The 19840-nt window shown below is 45.1% G+C and overlaps 1 protein-coding gene and 1 pseudogene across 4 annotated transcripts in view; both read left to right on the forward strand.

Moving 5' to 3' along the window:
• LOC137623277 (zinc finger protein 132-like) overlaps positions 1–19840 on the forward strand; it is a 57322-nt gene that overhangs the window by 15035 nt on the left and 22447 nt on the right. For 2 of the 4 annotated variants that reach the window (XM_068354048.1, XM_068354049.1), the window contains exons 2-3: positions 2059–2171; positions 16203–16334. In XM_068354048.1, the coding sequence (XP_068210149.1) occupies positions 2067–2171; positions 16203–16334 (237 nt within the window). In that variant the 5' untranslated portion in view covers positions 2059–2066. The remainder of the gene's footprint in view (positions 1–2058; positions 2172–16202; positions 16335–19840) is intronic. The other 2 variants (XM_068354050.1, XM_068354051.1) reach the window with 1 other exon arrangement.
• Positions 6773–6891, forward strand: LOC137623934 (5S ribosomal RNA; annotated as a pseudogene).

The following is a 19840-nucleotide window of genomic DNA, read 5'->3' on the forward strand; positions in this document are numbered from 1 at the left end:
ACTCAAGCAACCACACTGCGACATCTCTCCCGAACCGGGGCGTCGCTTCGGCTTCATGCCTGGAGACACTACGCTTCCTCCTCTAGAAGAGACAACCCGCTACAGTCGCAGTACGGAGGTCGCGTCATCTGCGATAGTCATCCACAGGGGTCTCCCAGGCAAAGTGAAGAGTCTAAGGTGGTTGGTGCCGTGGGAGATATACTTCTTCCCGTGAGGCCTCTTCTCCAGCAATAACGGTCTTATTGCCTTTCGGCGGGAGGAAACTCCTTTCCGCTCTTGGCAATGAAGCCTGTCGCTCAGCCTTTCCCTGACCTTCAGGCTTAAAGGAATAACTTTTTCCTGCCCGCTGGATCTATCCTCGCTCATGCGAAGCTACGATCGTCCCTGCCCTAGTCGGAGGAAGACCTCCAACTTGGAGCATGGCTCGGACTTTTAGTCCTTTAAGAGATCTTCTCAAGACCCTTTTACGACAGGCCTCGGATTGTATTCCGCCCTGGGTCTTCTGCTCACTCTGGCCACGGCCAGTGTGTAAGCAATCTTCTTGGTCTCTTACTACTCCCCCCCTTTCTAAGGAAGAGGGGAAGGCAACATTCAGGCTCGCTCCTGAGTTGTTGGCTAGACTCAGAATCTGTGGGTCCCGACCCTTCGGTCCGATTCATTCAAGATTTTGAGTCTCCATTCTGTGTCTGATGTCCCAAGACCTTCTCTTTCTTGCCAGTACAGGAATCGAGAGGTTAGCGCTGGGAACAGCTGCAGTTTGGCCTCAGTTGCAGCCGATTTGGGAACACAAGGAGGACATGGGGGGAGAGTCACCAGTATACCTCTTCAGCCCGGACTCAAGGACATTCATCTCGACCTGTCTTCAGACCCTCCCCCGTCACGTCGCCCTACAGCACGATGTTGGATACATCGCAACGTCCCTCGCCTTCGAGTAATACTACTCTGTGACGCAGGTGCTACAAGCTGGAGTCTGGAAGCGTCTGATGACCTTCGCAGCCCGCTTCCTGCAGGGCGTGACCCACAGGAGTCTCGATACGTTTTCTATCGCTCTGTGGTGGCTACACAACAGCTGGTCTAACCTCAGGCTCCTTTTTGGACAGGTAGCAGAAGGTTGAGGGCATTGTTATCAGGTTTTAGTCTGCATGAACGAAAGAAGTATGTCTGGCCCTTACTCCTTTCTTCATCATCCCCTCTACGGGGAAGCAGCATCCTGGTCTCTGCATAGCTGACCTCGAACCTCTGCAGGTAAACCATGCTTCCTTGTGTTCCGAGTATTGAGTCAATACTGTCGCGTCCCCCATACCCTGACGAGGTGGTATTGGGAACGTCTTAACCCAGAGTTCCTTCTGGAACTCCAGGTCAACTGCCTAAGACGGGTCACACTTCTTCCTTCACACACAAGCTTACGTAGGCCACATGGTTCCTTGCGGTGCAAGGAACTTGTGAGGTGCAGGGACTCCTTTTCTCGAGTGCGACTCACTCGGATTCTGAGTCCCCGGGTAAAGCCAAAGCCAGTATGGCTGGGGACTTTCCACCCTTCCTAAGGGATAAGTCACCCTTTGTAAATAGCGTGGTTTGTATTTCGGTTACGGAACAAATGACAAATTCGAAGATAATTTGTATTTTTCCTAACCATACAAACCTTAGCTATTTACACATATTTGCCCGCCAGCCCTGTCCCCCAAGACAAGTCCTACCTCTAATTGAAAGTGAGTATTCACCTGTGTGTGAGGGGGAGGAGGGGTAGCTAGCTACCACTCCCCTACCCCCCCGCTAACTAGCGCGGGGGTAATACACCCTCGTTAAATTCTAATGGCTCGCCATTTCAGCTACGCTAAAAGTAATAACCCTTTGTAAATAGCTAAGGTTTGTATGGTTAGGAAAAATACAAATTATCTTCGAATTTGTCATTTCAGATTCGCCGATGTTAGATAGTACTCATATTAAATGTCTCGGTTTTTTATAGTTATTCTACAAGTATTTTATTATTATTTAATGATTAAATTATCTACTCGGAAGGTAGAATTTTGCGTAAATTTACAAATCACCCTTTTTCAGAGTTCCAAATGGCCACAGCAGCAGCCAAGGCAACTAATGGGCCAGTGACACTTCAGGATAACCGTTATATTCCCTTGAATTCAATCTCCGACACCTTGCAACTTTCGTATTCTGTGAGTCTTTCATAATGTTTATTACAGTGCCATTGTTTTGTTTAAAATAATTTTCACAATTATCAGAAACCTAAGAGCTTTATAGAAAATTCATTAATTATTATTTTTTTCCTCAATTTTGATTTGTCACCTGTGTTTCAAGTTATTTTTATTTTTGCCATTATTTGTTTACAGAAAAGTAAATAGATGACTATTTCATTATCAAAGAGTGAAAATTGTTTGTAAAAATACATTTGTTCCGTAACCGAAATATAAACCACGCTATTTACATTTGGTTTACCTTTTAGCACAGCTGAAATGGCAAGCCATTAGAATTTAACGAGGGTGTATTACCCCCGCGCTAGTTAGCGGGGGGGGGGGGGGGGGGGGTAGGGGAGTGGTAGCTAGCTACCCCTCCCCCCCTCACAGACAGGTGAATGCTCACTTTCACTTTTGGCTCGGACTGGGACAGATGTCTCTGTCTTTGTCCTCGCTTAGCAGCCATTGTTTGTTTTGTTTTTACTTAATCGCTTACTTTTCTTTTACTACAATATATATGTAAACATGTTTTCATGTTTGTATATATATTTGAGTATAGAAATCAGTAAGTTTCCTTTTCAGAGTTGTGTGTGTAGTGTACGATATCTCAGTGGAGTCCTCGGCAGCTAGGCCACCACGGCGTAATTTTATGGGTTGCGCTCGAGTTTGTCTTCGGTCTTTCTCTCTCTCTCTCTCTTGAGGTCGTTCACCCTTTTACTACGTTTTACTACGCCCTTGTAGCTTCCTTCCCGTGTGGGGGGGTTGCTACGCCGTACGTTTTGTCTCAATTAGTTTATGAATCTAATTGTAGTTGTTTTTTTCAGCTTGTAGAACGATTCCTTTCAGGGTTTTCGTTCTTTCTTTAGTGTTCATTCATTTTTAAATTACATAATTACATAGTTTCATAATTATAATTGTTATAATTCTGTTTTGGTTACAGCTCTCCTTCTGTGAGTGTAAGTGGTTGTGAGGGCAAGTGCCTGTTGTGTAATTCTTGTTTCCTTTCCCTCGGGATTCCTCTTCGGAGCCTTCCCGGAGGAATGAATGTGTACTAATGTTTTTTGTTTTTATTTTTTTACAGTTACCGATCTAGTTCGTTTCTGTAATATGGCTAGGGTGTGAGCTGTCTTGTGGAGGCCTGGGGATTCGGGTGTTGCTGCCTCCCCTTTGGATTTTTGTCAGGGGCATGTCTCCTTCTACTGGAAGTACTCCCGTGACGATTGACAGCTCTCCAGTTCATTTTAGAACTCAGGAGGCTTGCCTCCTCCTTGGGTGGGTAACTTTCGTTCCGAGGGAAGTTTTTCCTATCCAGGCTTGAGTTTTTCCCCTTTTGGGGGTTCTTCTCTTGCCTTTTTTTTGTGCGACTATGCTCTTGGTGCTGAGCGGTCACACCTGCAGTTTCGCTCAAGGGGCTGGGCAACTGCAGGAGCCCCTCTTCAGAGGATTGCTCCTTTTAGGTCACTGGCTGACCAGTCTCTTCTACGAAGTGTTTCTCTTTCGTTCGCGAGAGAGTACACTCATAGAGACTCCTCTTCGGAGGATTCTTCTGCTGCTGTTCCTGTTGGCCTCCTTCGCCGTAAGGCTCACCGTCCGCCTCGTCGCAAGGGCCTCTCATCTCCCTATAAGGGTGCTAAGAGGCGCCTTTTTGGATCTACGTTTGCAGCCTACAACTCCTTCATCCGCCCTGGTGCAGATGGACAGCAGTCTGACCTCGTCTTCCGACGGGCAACGGTCTTCCCGACGGACAACGGTCTTCCCGACGGACAACGGTCTTCCGGCGGACATCAGTCTCCCGGCGGACAGGTCACGGTCTTCCGGCCTGCTCCTGCTCAGTGTTAGCGCACAGGCGCTCTCCTGCTCATCAGAGCTTCCTGATCGCTAGTGCTCTCCTGTTCGCCAACGCTCTCCTGTTCGCCAACGCTCTCCTGTTCGTCAGCGCTCTCCTGTTCGTCAGCGCTCTCATGATGATCATCTCTGCTGTTCCTGTTGGTTCCTGTTACGCGCCCTGTGCGCCCACGTTCGCCCTCGCGATCCAGAACTTCGGTTCAGGTCTGGGTCAAGGACTCTTCTTCTATGCGCAGGCTTCCACGCGTTGCCTTCTGCTCGTCAGCGATCATCAGCTCGCCAGCGACCTTAGACGCGTCAACGTTCACCTGCTCGCCAGCGATCTCCTACGCGTCAACGATCGCCATCGATTTGCCACGCGTGTCAGTTCCCCTGACCACCATCAGTAGCGATCTAGCGCTCGCCTGCTGTGGACCACGATCTCCGGTAGCTGAGTCTTGCCGTAGATCTTCATCCTGCTCGCCAGCGCTCACCTTTTCTTCTGTCCTGTGCGCCAGCTTTCTTCAATCGCCAGCGCACATCTGCGCGCCCTTCTTTGCCGCGCACCAATGGGCGCCAACGGGTTTCTGACTGTCTAGGATCGCCTGATTAACAGCTGGCTTCAGCGCTCACCTTCCTGATGCACCTGCGCGCCTTCTGTTAGCGCGATGCGGTCTAACCATCACTAGTCTCTCTCACGTTGGCAATCGCCTATGCACCCGCGCGATTCTTCATCTGAAAACTTTTAAATCACTCATTCATCTGCTCGCTAGCGTTTTGTTAACGCATCACCGCTCGCCAACACGCCGACGCGCCATCGCTTGCCGGCGCGCCATCGCTTGCCAACGCTCCGTCTCTCCTGCGGGCTATCGCCTCGCCAGAACGCGCCATCGCTTGCCGACGCGCCATCGGTCTCCCGACCGCCTGTGCTCACCCGCGCGCCCACGTTCCTGCGGGACCGCACGCCCGCGTGCCTGCACGTCTACGCTCATGCGCGACCGCACACATGCTCTCCAATGTTCGCCCGCGCGCAAACCAACGGTATTCCATCGCGCGGACGGACGGTGTCCCGTCGCGCGAACCGACGGTGTTCCGTCGCGCGAACCGACGGTGTTCCGTCGCGCGAACCGACGGTGTTCCGTCGCGCGAACCGACGGTGTTCCGTCGCGCGAACCGACGGTGTTCCGTCGCGCGAACCGGCGCGGTTCCGGCGCGGTTCCGTCGCGCGGTTCCGGCGCGCGAACCGGCGCGGTTCCGTCGCGCGAACCGGCGCGGTTCCGTCGCGCGAATTGGCGCGGTTCCGACGCGCGAATAGGAGGAATCTTCAGGGAGGTCTGAGCAACACTCCTCTTTCCAGAACCTGGTTTAGCCCTTCCCCGTCATTCCCTGGAAGGATTTTTGGTGGGGGGCTTTCCGTTCGAGATTTCTCCATCGGCCAAGGGGTGACTGCTTACCCCTTCCTCTTCTCCACCTCTTGTAGGGGGCTTACCAGGTCCTTTCCCTCCTCGGTTACGGCCCGAGGTTTGGTTCAAGGAAGCTACGGGAAGGTCATGGGTACTTTCCTCCTCTCGGGCTCAGGCTCCTTGGCGTCTCGTTGTTAAGTATCTAACTTGCGGGCAAGCTCGATGTTGGACCATCTGGACGCGCTGACCGAGGGCTTCCTTTCGGGTGTCTCATCCGTGGATGTCGATAACCTCAGACACCCTTCCATCCTTGAGAAGAGTTTGTTTGTGCCCAAGGACAGAGACTTAGACAGCGGCTGGAAGTCTGGAAGTCGACTTCCGTTTTCACTCCTCCAAGGCGCTTTCTTCCAGACTCTGCAGGGCTCCAGCGCCTTTTTCTTTCAACCACGTCGGCCTAAGTTATTGGCTACGACAACTGAGACAAGGTGTCCAATTGCAGTTTCCTCTTGTCAAGAACAGATGGTACGGGAGGCTCCCCCGGGGACGGGGCATAGTCCTAAAGGGAGCGGCAGAGTTCGCGAACTCTAGGATTGGCACCCCCCCCCCTTGCAGGTTTCACGCTGGGAGGATGCTTAAGGTTACTCATCCAGATGACAGCTTCCCGATGCCCATTCCCGCACGATCTCTGTGATCAGCCAAGGATATCGCGCCTGCCGTCTCTGTCAGCGAATTCAGTGTCTCTGAACCTCTATGCCATAGGGTCGGCAAGAGTTGCCCGTTTGGGCAGAATGATTCATACCTTAGGAGAAGGTCCTCCGTAGGATCATCGACGGCTTTACCCCCGGCTTCTTCAGTCGATCCTTTCTTGTAAGGAAGTATCTGAGACAGGAGTTCCATAGTTGACCTCTCAGCCCTGATCAAGTTTGTCGAACAAACTTCGTCCAGTGTAGAACAGCAGAATCGATCAGACTGGTAACGAGGCGACAGAACTCCTTAAACCCTCGATCGGAAGGACGGGTTCTTTCAGTTTCCATTCCATCCATCTTCCAGGGAGCTCGTGGAATTCAGCCTAGACTGCAGGTATTCCTGCTTATGATGCAGTGTGGCGATCTCGCCGTGGCATCGCAGGTTTTTTCCCCAGAGAACTCTCCCTGCTTTCCTCATGGCCGCTCAGGTGCAGGCTTCTGCCTCCTTCGCTTTTTGGAGGGCTGGTCAACTCCGGTGGGCTCGGGTTTGACCTTCTTCAGCGCTGGGACAAGCTTCCGGATGCTTACCATGAGTATGGGTTCATGGCATTTTGCTAGGAGCCTTCTCTTCTTTTGCCTCAACATCTCGAGTATCTGGCCATGATATTGAGTCAACGGCCTTACCACGTTGGAAACCCCGCTTCTCGTCCGTCCAGCGAGGTTAAGCAACGTCGGTTCTGGTCTGTACTTGGATGGGTGACCACCTGGGGACGCCAGATTCTGTTGCCACTTCCTCCGAGCCTTCCCTTCAGTTGAGTGTGGCAAGGCTGAGGAGAGTCGCAGTACCTGTTCTCAGTCAAGCAGAGCTTTCACCCCTACCTTGGAATGTTTCCTAGATTCTCCTTTCCTCATTGACCCATCTATAGTTCCAAACGGTCGCATCAGGATAAGTTCCATGTGGGGCGGTCCAAGTTCCGGTGGTTTCAGGCAACGATTAACCGGACTTCCTGGCCCCTATGGGACCAGCGGAACTATTAGACCTGCAATGGGTGTTGACCTATGGAACCTCTTGATGGGAGTGGATATTCTTGTCCTTTCCCCACATTCTTGATGCTGTTCTCGGACTCGTCAAAGAAAAGGGGGGTGGGGGGGGCATGTTCCGGTCCAGGCCTATGGTCAGGACCAGAAGGATACCTCTCCATCATTCAGGCTGGCTTAGGGGCCTTAGTCTGGCCCCTCTACAGATCCTACAGCTCCTGCCGAGTCGCTCCGTGCGCGGTGACTTCATGATTCTGGCGTGTTCTAACCAGCAGGGGACGCATTTTCACACCTTCACATCTTGCAGTAGAGATACCGAGATGATTGAGATACTCTCAATACCACCATCGGCTCTCTCATTCCAGGCAGAGGAATGTTCTCTCCGACTATCCGAGCAGAGCCTCGTAGAGAGAGTGTACCTGGGGGTCTTTGGCCTTGAGTAACCAGCAAGGCCTGGTCTGGGGGACTGATCGCGACAGCTTGGAACCTCAATCTTCCGCTGTTTTTCCCCCCAGTCTCAGACCCCGAGACTCTGGCAAGATGCATTCCGGTGATGGTGGGACAACTTCGACACCTGCGTCTTCCCTCCTTTTTGTCTGTGGACAATGGGTCTCAACAAGACCAGGTTGTCTGTCAACCTTTCAATGGGAGAGCTCCACTGGGACTATGCGCAGAACGGTTTCCGGACCCTCTGCTTCCCCTGACGGAACTCCCGGGAGAGCTTCTCCCACGGCACAGACTACTCAAACAACCACACTGCAACATCTTTCACGAACCGGGGCGTCGCTTCGGCTTCACGCCTGGAGACACTACGCCTCCTCCTCAAGAAGAGACAACCCGCTACAGTCGCGGGACGGAGGTCGCGTCATCTGCGATAGTCATCCGCAGGGGCCTTCCAGGCGAAGTGAAGAGTCTTCGGTGGTTGGTGCCGTGGGAGATATACCTCTTCCCTTGAGGCCTCTTCTCCAGCAATAACAGTCTTATTGCCTTTCGGCGGGAGGAAACTCCTTTCCACTCTCGGCAATGAAGCCTGTCGCTCAACCTTTCCCTGACCTTCAGGCTTAAAGGAATAACTTTTTCCTGCCCGCTGGATCTTTCCTCGCTCATGCGAAGCTACGATCGTCCCTACCCTAGTCGGAGTGAGACCTCCAACTTGGAGCATGGCTCGGACTTTTTAGTCCCTTAAGAGATCTTCTCAAGACCCTTTACAACAGGCCTCGGATTGTATTCCGTCTTGGGTCTCCTGCTCACTCTGGCCGCGGCCATTGTGTAAGCAATCTTCTTGGTCTCGTACGACTCCGCCCTTTCTAAGGAAGAGGGGAAGGCAACATTCAGGTTCGCTCCGGAGTTGTTGGCTAGACTCAGAATCTTGGGGTCCCGGCCCTTCGGTCCAATTCCTTCAAGATTTCGAGTCTCCATTCTGTATCTGATGTCCCAAAACCTTCTCTTTCTTGCCAGTAAAGGAATCGAGAGGTTAGCTTTGGGAACAGCTGCAGTTTGTCCTCAGTTGCAGCCGATTTGGGAGCACAAGGAGGACACGGGGGAGAGTCACCAGTATACCTCTTCAGCTCGGACTCAAGGACATTCATCTCGACCTGTCTTCAGACCCTCCCCCGTCACGTCGCCCTACAGCACGATGTTGGATACATCGCAACGTCCCTCGCCTTCGAGTAATACTACTCTGTGACGCAGGTGCTACAAGCTGGAGACTGGAAGCGTCTAATGACCTTCGCAGCCCGCTTCCTGCAGGGCGTGACCCACAGGAGTTTCGATACGTTTTCTATCGCTCTGTGGTGGCTACACAACAGCTGGTCTAACCTCAGGCTCCTTTTTGGACAGGTAGCAGAAGGTTGAGGGCATTGTTATCAGGTTTTAGTCTGCATGAACGAAAGAAGTATGTCTGGCCCGTATTTCTTTCTTCATCATCCCCTCTACGGGGAAGCAGCATCCTGGTCTCTGCATAGCTGACCTCGAACCTCTGCAGGTAAACCATGCTTCCTTGTGTTCCGAGTATTGAGTCAATACTGTCGCTTCCCCCATACCCTGACGAGGTGGTATTGGGAACGTCCTAACCCAGAGTTCCTTCTGGAACTCCAGGTCAACTGCCTAGGACGGGTCACACTTCTTCCTTCACACACAAGCTTATGTAGGCCACACGGTTCCTTGCGGAGCAAGGAACTTGTGAGGTGCAAGGACTCCTTTTCTCGAGTGCGACTCACTCGGATTCTGAGTCCCCGGGTAAAGCCAAAGCCAGTATGGCTGGGGACTTTCCACCCTACCTAAGGGGTAAGTCACCCAATGTAAATAGCGTGGTTTGTATTTCGGTTATGGAACAAATGACAAATTCGAAGATAATTTGTATTTATCCTAACCATACAAACCTTAGCTATTTACACATATTTGCCCGCCAGCCCTGTCCCCCAAGACAAGTCCTACCTCTAAGTGAAAGTGAGCCTTCACCTGTGTGTGTGAGGGGGGAGGGGTAGCTAGCTACCACTCCCCTACCCCCCCCCCCCCCCCCCCCCCCGCTAACTAGCACGGGGGTAATACATCCTCGTTAAATTCTAATGGCTCACCATTTCAGCTGCGCTAAAAGGTAAACCCAATGTAAATAGCTAAGGTTTGTATGGTTAGGAAAAATACAAATTATCTTCGAATTTGTCGTTTTGTTCCTGTACCAAATACAAACCTTTGACCTTCAATAGGATTATGATTTCTAGCAAATATAATACAATACTGCCTTTCACCCAAAGCTCTCTTACTGGCATAAATATTGACGATCCCTGCAAGGATCTGGACCTTGGTGTTTTGACTGCGGCTAGATCGCAGAAGTCTCCCATCCCGCCGGGGTAGGAGTGTGGTGGAATGACGCCCATGGACGTGTCCCTTGATGCGATTGTTAACGAATCTTCGTTGCTCCTCGTCACCTGCTTCATCTTTTCCTTTGCCTTCATCCCCAGCTGAGAAGTGGCCTGCTGTCACGAAGAAGAGGAGATCGCCAAAGCACATGATGACCGATCTGAAGAAGTATCTGGAGATGTCTCTAGGTTCTTCAGTCTTGTTTCTTGGGAGGAGTATCTTTGTACCAAAACCGTTCCTCATAGAAACATTGCATAATAAGGTCCAAGGGCCAAGTCCCTTGCATCAAGTTGTAAGGCCTGCAAGGAATTTGCTATGGGTGCTACTGGTCAGGATGACTAGTTTTACTTTATTCTCTCTCCTTCCCAGACACTTCTGCTTCGGTATCTCCAAACACAGGAACTCCCAGGCAAACAAAGACAGCTGCCCCCAAGACCTTCGTCTGATGTTGATTTTGGTTTGGATGAGCTATGCACACCTCCACTCACATGCAAAGAAACTGGGTCGTCAGAGACGCGCATCGTTTTTAGAGGAGTTACCTTCACGAGTTGAGAAACAGCCACAAGCAGAGAAGGCACTTTAGAACCTGTAAGATGAACATCCGATGATCACCAAAGCATCAGAGGTCTCCAGAGAATCCACGATCTAAACCTTCATGAGCTGCTCCTCAATCACTGGGAAGTGATCATATTGTAAGTTCCCACATGCATGGATACCTTTCGTCGCTGGGAACATGCGATTCACACACACTCTTGTCTTCACAAGGACTCTCTTCTGAGCTTTCTATGAATGTTCCTAGGGTTGTGAGAAGTTCCAGTTCCGCTGACAAAGACTTGCTGGATCACAAACATGCACACGATCCATACTAGCTAGGTTGCCGCCACCACTTGCACCACATACACAATCACCACACTCGAAGTCAGCACGCTTCGATCATCTACCTCCCCTCGCACACGATCACTTTTATGCGCTATGAAATATTCTTGCTATAGAAATAAGGCAGGCTCTGGTTCTCCAGAGAGGAAACCCTTCATCTTCTGAAAATCGAGATTCCGTCGCAGCTATATCCCGTATCTCCTCTGAGCACTAAAAGTCCAAGCTTAAGGCCAGCACCAAGGTATTCCCTTTGATCTGAAATCGATATCTGTCATGAGATTCGTCTCAAGGACGGGATTGGTCAGTTTCATGGGACACCTCATGTACGGGAAAAGCTCTTTCAGGCAGGACTCTCCCTCAAATTGGCATGAGAAGAGACAGGTGACAACAAAAACAGACTCTTAACGCTTCCTGGAATGAAGGGAGTCTTCCTTTAGGATCGAAAGTTCACGTCAGAACCCTTCCAAGGGGAGTGTATCCAAGCAATTTAATTGCTCATTATGTAGCTCCCCCTTGGACCCCTCTGAGGTCAGGACACCTAGCATCTCCTCAACCTTGGGAAGCAAGAGAAAGAAGGGCACCAAGGCTGCAGAGACTTCTAAAAATTCAGCGATCTCTTCTTCCCCTTTGGAGTGCAAATCAGGTTTAGGCCTTGGTTCAGAGGGGTCTCACTCAAGAGGGAGGGAGGGATCTTCCAAGATATCTGTTAATCTTATTCCTCATGGGAGAGAAGCAGAATCTCAGGCGAGGGAAAGTTATCTTTCCCCTGATACAGTCTCCCTCCCAACAGAGACAGAGAACCTGGTGTCAGATTCAACCCTCTTCAGAGTTCTTTCACTCATCAGAGAGTTGAATAAATTTGTAGAAAGTCATGGAACAGTTCATGGGTGGGATGACTAAGATTGATCGTCGTGTCAGCTCCCTTCAAACCTCCAGACCTAGTAAATTCTGAGGACACCAGAGCTAAGAATTCACTTCAATCAATCAGGTCCTTTTCTCAACAGCGGAGGTTCTACTTTCCAGAAGAGGCCGTTCCATTGCCTCTTCCAGTAGATCCAGTAACAACAGCAGATAGATTGATGTAAGGGGCCACTTCTCTCTTGGCTGCCGGAATCTGTAGCCATGGAAACAGCAGTAATGTTGAGCCTGCAAGCCACCGGTTGAATCAATCACTGGTCGGGAGCCTTGGCATACTTCGCTTCATCCCAGGATTTGTTGGATCCTGAGAAGAAATTTACTGACGTGCTCTCAGGCAAAGGCAATGACTTCCTTTTTTCATTAGTTGGCCAACCAGTGTGGAAAGTGGGTTTTGAAGAGGAGAAATGTGGTAGCTTCATGTTTTTCCAACCAAGTGGGACAAGGAACTGCACTCATTCAAGAAACACCAATCCTGAACATATCGACTCTCTTCCTTGCAGAAGAGATCGAGAAGACTGTCAAAAAGTGGAAAAAGGAGAGTTATGACTCCCTTATCCACAGGGCAGTGATCTTTATGACTTTAATATCAACTGCTCTAAGAACATCTTTATCACAACCCAGTAAATCAACTTCAAAGAAACCGACGACCTTCTACCTCTAGGAAATCCGAAGATCAGGTTTCCTCTTTCATCCCCAACCAAGTTACGTCAGGAAGGGAGGTAGAGGTAAGAAAACAAGCATAGGTCATTGAGATTGGCGAACCACTACTCCAGCTGCTGAGAGTTGGGTGATATCTGTCAAGCCAATGGGCAATGTGGCTGCCATATAGCGCTGAGGGTTGGATGGTGAAAATCCTATGGGACAGATACCATCTTTTCATCAGCTCTCCCCCTCCTATCTCTCTCTCTGTTGGCGTTCCAGTTGTATCCGGAATCACCAAAAGCCCTCATCCTTGCGAACAAGTGAAGGTGATGAAGGAGAAAAATACACTAGAAGTTGTCTAAGATGTCTCATGGCTTCTACAGCCATCTCTTTCAGGTGGATAATTGATGGGTGGATGGAGACCTGTCATCGATATGTCCCCTGAAACTCCATTCAGGAGAGAGATGGCTAGTATGTTCTGTGCTGCTATCAGGAAGGACGACTTCATAATCTATTGACCTAAAGGACGTGTGTTTTCAAATACTTATCCAGCCTTCTGGCAGAAAGTATCTTTGCTTCATCTTCCAGGGAGTCAGGTACCACTTCAAAGTCTCACTCTGTTGACTATCAACTGCTCCCCAACTGTTCACGTGGGTGTTCACCCTAGTCTTATCTTGGGCCCATTCGAACGGGATTTGGATTCTGAATTACTGTTTCTCGATGACTGGCTGATCCCAACCCCTTTTAACTTGGCAAACCAGGCACACACTTGGGTATTAGAAAATGCAGTAGATCTGTCAGTGAGAAAACATTCTAAGAGGAATGATGTCCCTAGTGAACTTTCTCAGCTGTCAGGGGCATGTAGTAGGAACAGAGTGGTCCCGACTTCTGTGTGTGGCAGAAAGGCTTCTTGTTTGTTTGGGCTCCTCAATGATAGAATTGTTCGCAACCTGCCTGAATAAGAAGCTTTCATTGTTTTATTCATTAGTCCCAGATCTATCTGCCACTCTGGTAGATGCATTTCAATATCCATAGGACAACCTGGATGCTTACCCCTTTCCTCCTTTCTGCCTGACATGACAAAACTCAACAAAATGTTGACTATGAATGTCAATCTAACCCTGATGGTGCCAAAGTAGCCACAAGCTGTATGGTTTTCGGACTTGCTGATGCACCTAGACAAGGTCCCGGGGCAACTACCAATAGCCCAACCTTCTCTTCCAATTGCACATGCAGAGGTTCCATAACTCACTGACCCTGTCACTTCATGGGTGGAGACTAGTATCTCAAAAAAAAAGACATTTCATGAGGCATTGCACAAAGCATTTTGTGAGGCACTGCACAAGAGATGACTGGATATCTGTGGATCTTCTGCAGCTGTTTACTAGGGAAAATGGGTCATCATCTGCGATTGGTGTCGTAAACGGGGTGTTTCTCTGGTCAGAACCTCTGCAACTAATAAGCAATTTCTTTGTTTAACTCTACTAAGAGAAGCTCCTCTCTGTCCTAGTGGAGAAAGGCTACTGCTCAGCCTTGAGCCAGGTCTTCAGACAAGGCCTTGGACTTTTCCTCCTCTTAGGAACTGTCCATGCTAAGGAGGAGCAGTCAAGTCCTCCTAGAGAACTCAGACCCCCATCCTGGGATGTCATTAGAGGTCTTGCCTCATACACGCTCGCTGTACGCACCATTAAGGAGGGCATTGGACAGGTGTCTCACACTTGAGACTATGTTTTTGTTGGTTCTCCTCTTGGCAAAAAGGGTAGGGAAACTATGATATTTTGTATGAGCTTAGAAATTCTGAGGGATGAAAGAAAGTTTCAATAACCTTTGTGCCTGAATTCATGGCCAAGTCGTAAAACATCACAACACACGACCCGAGGTTTGAGTCTTTTTCATCTCCTCTCTTAAAGATGCAACTAGCAGTCAGAATAACCTACTTTTCTGTCCTGTGAAGGCACTAAGATGCTGTCTTAAGAGAACCCAGTGCTTCAGGCTAGAGAACAAAAGGTTATTCCTTAGCTTTGGTTGAGTGAAGAAGCCGATCTCCAACAAAACTATGTCATTCTGGCCTTCTGAAACCATTAAATACACTTAACCTTCCTCGGACAGAACCAGGAGCCGTCCTTTGAGAGTGCGAGCCCACAAAGTCAGAGGAATCGGCTCCACCCTTGCCTTCAGAAGAATCTGTTTGTAGCGCAAGTGCTGAAAGCAGTCTGGAAACCCCAGACAACATTCTCTATCCACTACATGCAGGAGTATACTGTACCCACAAAGCCTTGGACACAATCTCCTTGGGACCTGCGGTAGCTGCCTCAGCAGGGTGTGTAGTGTACCTAGCTCCATTACGGAACTAGAAGCATCTCGTCTAAGGGAGCGTTCATGGCATTAGTCCAAGAATGAAAGGTAAGCTTCACAATAGACCACCTTTTCTTTACATTGGTTTGTATTGAAGTATCTTCTCCATCCTTCTTCACGTGGGGAAGGATATAGAAATGAATGCATTCCCATCAATCTGATAAATGCTGTTACATTTAGACACACAATCTGATAGGATTAAGATTCTCTTAAGACCATCCCCTTTACATAGTGGAGGCCTAGCTTAGCAACTCAGACGTTTCTATGCTCGGGTAGTTATGAGGTTGAACACGAGTCATGACTTTCACTCCCGTACGGGACCAAAGTACTGTACATCGAAATTTGCTGTGTCAGATTGCCAGCTAGATTGGTTATGTAGGGACTTGTTCACCTCTTCAGAACAAGTCTCCTATGGCTGGGATCTATAGCAGTAGTTGAGGATTTCTCCAATACTTCTCCTCCTTAATCTGTTATTTCCAAATACAGTTGTACGACATCCCAAAGACTTAAAAGATATGTAACCTCTTCTGTATTGATATGGGCCATGGAGCCAACAATCCTTCAATAGGTACTGACCGTTGCTTTCCTTGTGTTGCACCATGAACTGAAACATCCCATTAGCCTATTAAAAGATTTAAAGTTTTTTCATGAATGGCACAGGCAAGGGAGAGGGACAATGCCCTAGCAGGACAATTACCTTGAGACAGGACAGATTAGTGCCCAACCCCACTCTCCACCCAAGCTAGGACCAGGCAATGGCTGCTGATGACTCAGCATGTAGACTTATAGGCTCCCCAAAATCCCCCATCCTTAGCTCACAAGGATGGTAAGCTTGTAGACTCTACAAGGAACTATCAAGCTTGAGTGAATCTCAACCCCAGTCCAGCAGATCACTTTCCAAGTGAAGCTCCTCACTGGTACTGGTCTTCTCCTTTCAGAGTTGAATTAGTGTTATCCAGCCTGGCTTAATCGCCTATGCATGCAACCTATGATACACTGGCTGTGTAGAACAAATGTTTTAATGGAGTAAATACATGTTTCAGGGCTGTATTTTAATCCATTTTTCATAAGGGAAGATTTCTACTCATTAAGGTCTAGAGAGCTCACTAGAAAAGACTTATCCAGGCATTATTTTAAGTGGTTTAGCTTTAATTAACACAAAACAAAATTTAAAATTGTATGAAGTCTATTAATAAAAAATGGCAGTCTAATCTAATTATCATTATTATATATGATATTAACTTGACTAGGATAAAGCTATTTTTCACATTACAGGTATCAGTACAGTACTGTATAGTACTGTAGTTCAATGTTTGTCATCTCTTGTTTTTCTTTTTAGTTTGATTATTAAAAAGGATCAAAATATCAAAGATTGGGGGAAAGAAATGATAGAGCTAACATTAATTTCTCAGCAGGTCGATAATCGTGTTGAGCCGTACGAGTTGGTAGAAATCTTTTACGGCAGTAGTTCTGTTTCACCAACTACACATGCCTCTCAACTTTCTCCCAGATCTGCTGGAACTTCATCACCAGAAATCATGCAGGTACTTAAATTTGTATGCTATATTGCCATATTCTTCCGTTCTAAGCATAAACCATTGTGTAACTATACCTTTCAAGTTCAGGATGAGGTTATACTGTATTTACACATATTGAGTTAATTATGCAGCCTCCCTGAGTGTGTGTTCTTTTATTCTCTTGAATTCCCATTTCTTCTTTGTCTGTATCATGTTTAGTGTTAGCTTAGTTGTCATACAGTAAGCTACTCTCAGACTGTGCTTTACAATAGTAGAAGTTACATTACATTTCTTTCTCTATACAGTATCCAGTTATCAGTTAGTATAACCTAATTTTGAATGCCTGTATGATAGGAATTCATCAATCCAAGCTATTTAGATGTTTAATTTTTGACAAATTTGTTCTGAGTAAAGTAGACAGGTTTAGGACATTTTATCATGCATATGCTAGGACTGTCCTAAATGTTTTTGGGATACATATTAACTGCTAGAGTAAACTAGCCTATACAATATCTATGTAGAGCAATTAACAAAAATGATACCTTGAATATTATATTGTAAATTTCTATGCTGCATTTACAACGTATCAAGGTTTATTACACTATACAATAAATTGAACTAGTTTGACAGTTAGCCTATAGCAATTGAACATTTTTATTTCTTATTTTAAATGAATCTTAGACTAGGCTATATTAATATATCTAAATTATATTTGGTAATTGTTCCGGCGTAGATGCAAACTCTCCGCTATTTGAACCCTCGCTACTTCGCGGTTCGACCATCGCGGATTCACCACTTCGCGGATTTTTTCCATAACCCATATATATACAGTAATATATATATATATATATATATATATATATATATATATATATATATATATATATATATATATGTATGCATGTATTTATGTATATATGTAGGTATGTATATGTGTGTATATATATATATATATATATATATATATATATATATATATATATATATATATATATATATATATATATATATATATATATATATATATATATATATATATATATATATATATATATATATATATATATATATATATATATATATATATATATATATATGTATGTATGTATGTATGTATGTATGTATGTATGTATGTATGTATGTATGTATGTATGTATGTATGTATGTATGTATGTATGTATGTATGTATGTATGTATGTATGTATGTATGTATGTATGTATGTATGTATGTATATATATATATATATATATATATATATATATATATATATATATATATATATATATATATATATATATATATATATATATATATATATATATATATATATATATATATATATATATATATATATATATATATATATATATATATATATATATATATATATATATATATATATATATATATATATATATATATATATATATATATATATATATATATATATATATATATATATATATATATATATATATATATATATATATATATATATATATATATATATATATATATATATATATATATATATATATATATATATATATATATATATATATATATATATATATATATATATATATATATATATATATATATATATATATATATATATATATATATATATATATATATATATATATATATATATATATATATATATATATATATATATATATATATATATATATATATATATATATATATATATATATATATATATATATATATATATATATATATATATATATATATATATCTAAAGTAGGAAGATGTGATGTAGTTCTAAGGGAAAAGTATGGGAAATATGTCTGGGTAATAAGCAAAGTTCTACCTCCAGTTTGTTTCTACATTATGATCAGAGATAAATGTAAACAAAACATTGGTTGCCATTTTTTATTGTGCTTTTTAGCATGTTTAGGAAATGCATGATATAAAATCCCCTTTAATATTTGTGCCTGTTTTAGTTTAGGGTACTGTAGTACATGCATTAAGTGTTCTGTACATTAAAGGGTAGTTTGTTAACAGTACTACGTACAAGGGAAGGTTTTAAAAGTCTGAATATACATGTTGAATAAATAGGTAAATATGGTGTCACTACTTCGCGGATTTTCACCTATCGCGGCCGCGACTGGAACCTATCTACCGCGATAAACGAGGGTTCACTGTATAGGGTATACTTTTGGTGCAGCTGAAAGACAAGCCATGATAATTTTAGTGAGGGATAACTACCCCATCCACTAGTTATCGGGTGGGGGGTGGGGTAGACTGGCTACCCCGTTCACTCACACCTCTCGGCTGAGTAACCACTTTACTTTATGGCTCGGTAGAGGACGGACATGTAAGATAATTCTGCGAAAGGGAGCTGAACTATTATACACTTTAATTCAGTGTTGAACCTGCCGACCATCAGCGCAGGGTTGAGTGATGGATTCGAATATAGATTTGAAGAACTTTGTAAATGCAGGCGAAAGGTTGGACAGTGCAATCGGTTCATGGCTAGAACAGCTGTAGATCCACAGTCTTTGCACCTTTTGTATGAGTTGTGAGTGTTTACAGTCATCTCCATACACTAAGTGCAGATCATAGCCTCCCATTCAGAGGCAGGCTTTTTCTTTAAGGAAAAAAATAAGCCAGTTCTTAGTCATCATCCTTGTTTACTGTAGGAATAGAGCATATACAGTTTGGTATGAATTTTCTTGATTTTATGGTCTGGGAAACATACTGTGGATACAACGGACTACGGGCGCTGACGGACACCCCTTAACCCCTGTTATTCCATTATTTGCTAGGTCCAACAATACAAAGAAGCTGCCATCTGCAGTGCAGTAGATTTTACATTTTATTCGATGATCAAATCAGCTGACTTGAAGGTTTGTGAACCTGTCAAAATTATACGTTTACGTTACTACAGTACTGTAATTTGTTTTTAAATTACTCTACAGTACTGTAATTTGTTTCTAAATTACTGCTTGTTATATTCAACAAATATACAGAAGGTTATTTTATTGTTTTATTATACTATTACAGATAGGAATGTGCACAAACAAGCAGCTATATGCAGTGTAGTAGTGTTTACATTTTACTTGATGATCAAATCAGCCGACTTGAAAGGTTGCAGTAAATATTATACATACGTTAATGTAATTTGATTTTAAATTACTGCTTGGTCTATTCAATAAATGTATGTACTGTATAAGATTTAGAGTATAAAATTGTTTATTTAATAACCATTAAGAAATCATTATTTATGTCATAGCCTATCTATCATGGTATCGCACTGTTGATTGCCTTACTTTGCCAATGAAACATCTCTCTACTGGTTTCATATTTGTTTCTCTTGCTTTTAAAGGGGCCGGCCTACTACTGCCTATTTTTAATGACAGGACTTTGACCTTCATACCACCTAATAAGGTGACATAGGACATCTCCAAACTGCATAGGATTTTTGCCTCTGACTTTGTTTTGCAACCCCAGGGCAATTTATCCTGAAAATTAGGGTTTTTCAAATTCTATCTCATCCCTTGAT

Source organism: Palaemon carinicauda, chromosome 30, assembly GCF_036898095.1.
Source record: "Palaemon carinicauda isolate YSFRI2023 chromosome 30, ASM3689809v2, whole genome shotgun sequence".
Classification (NCBI taxonomy): domain Eukaryota; kingdom Metazoa; phylum Arthropoda; class Malacostraca; order Decapoda; family Palaemonidae; genus Palaemon; species Palaemon carinicauda.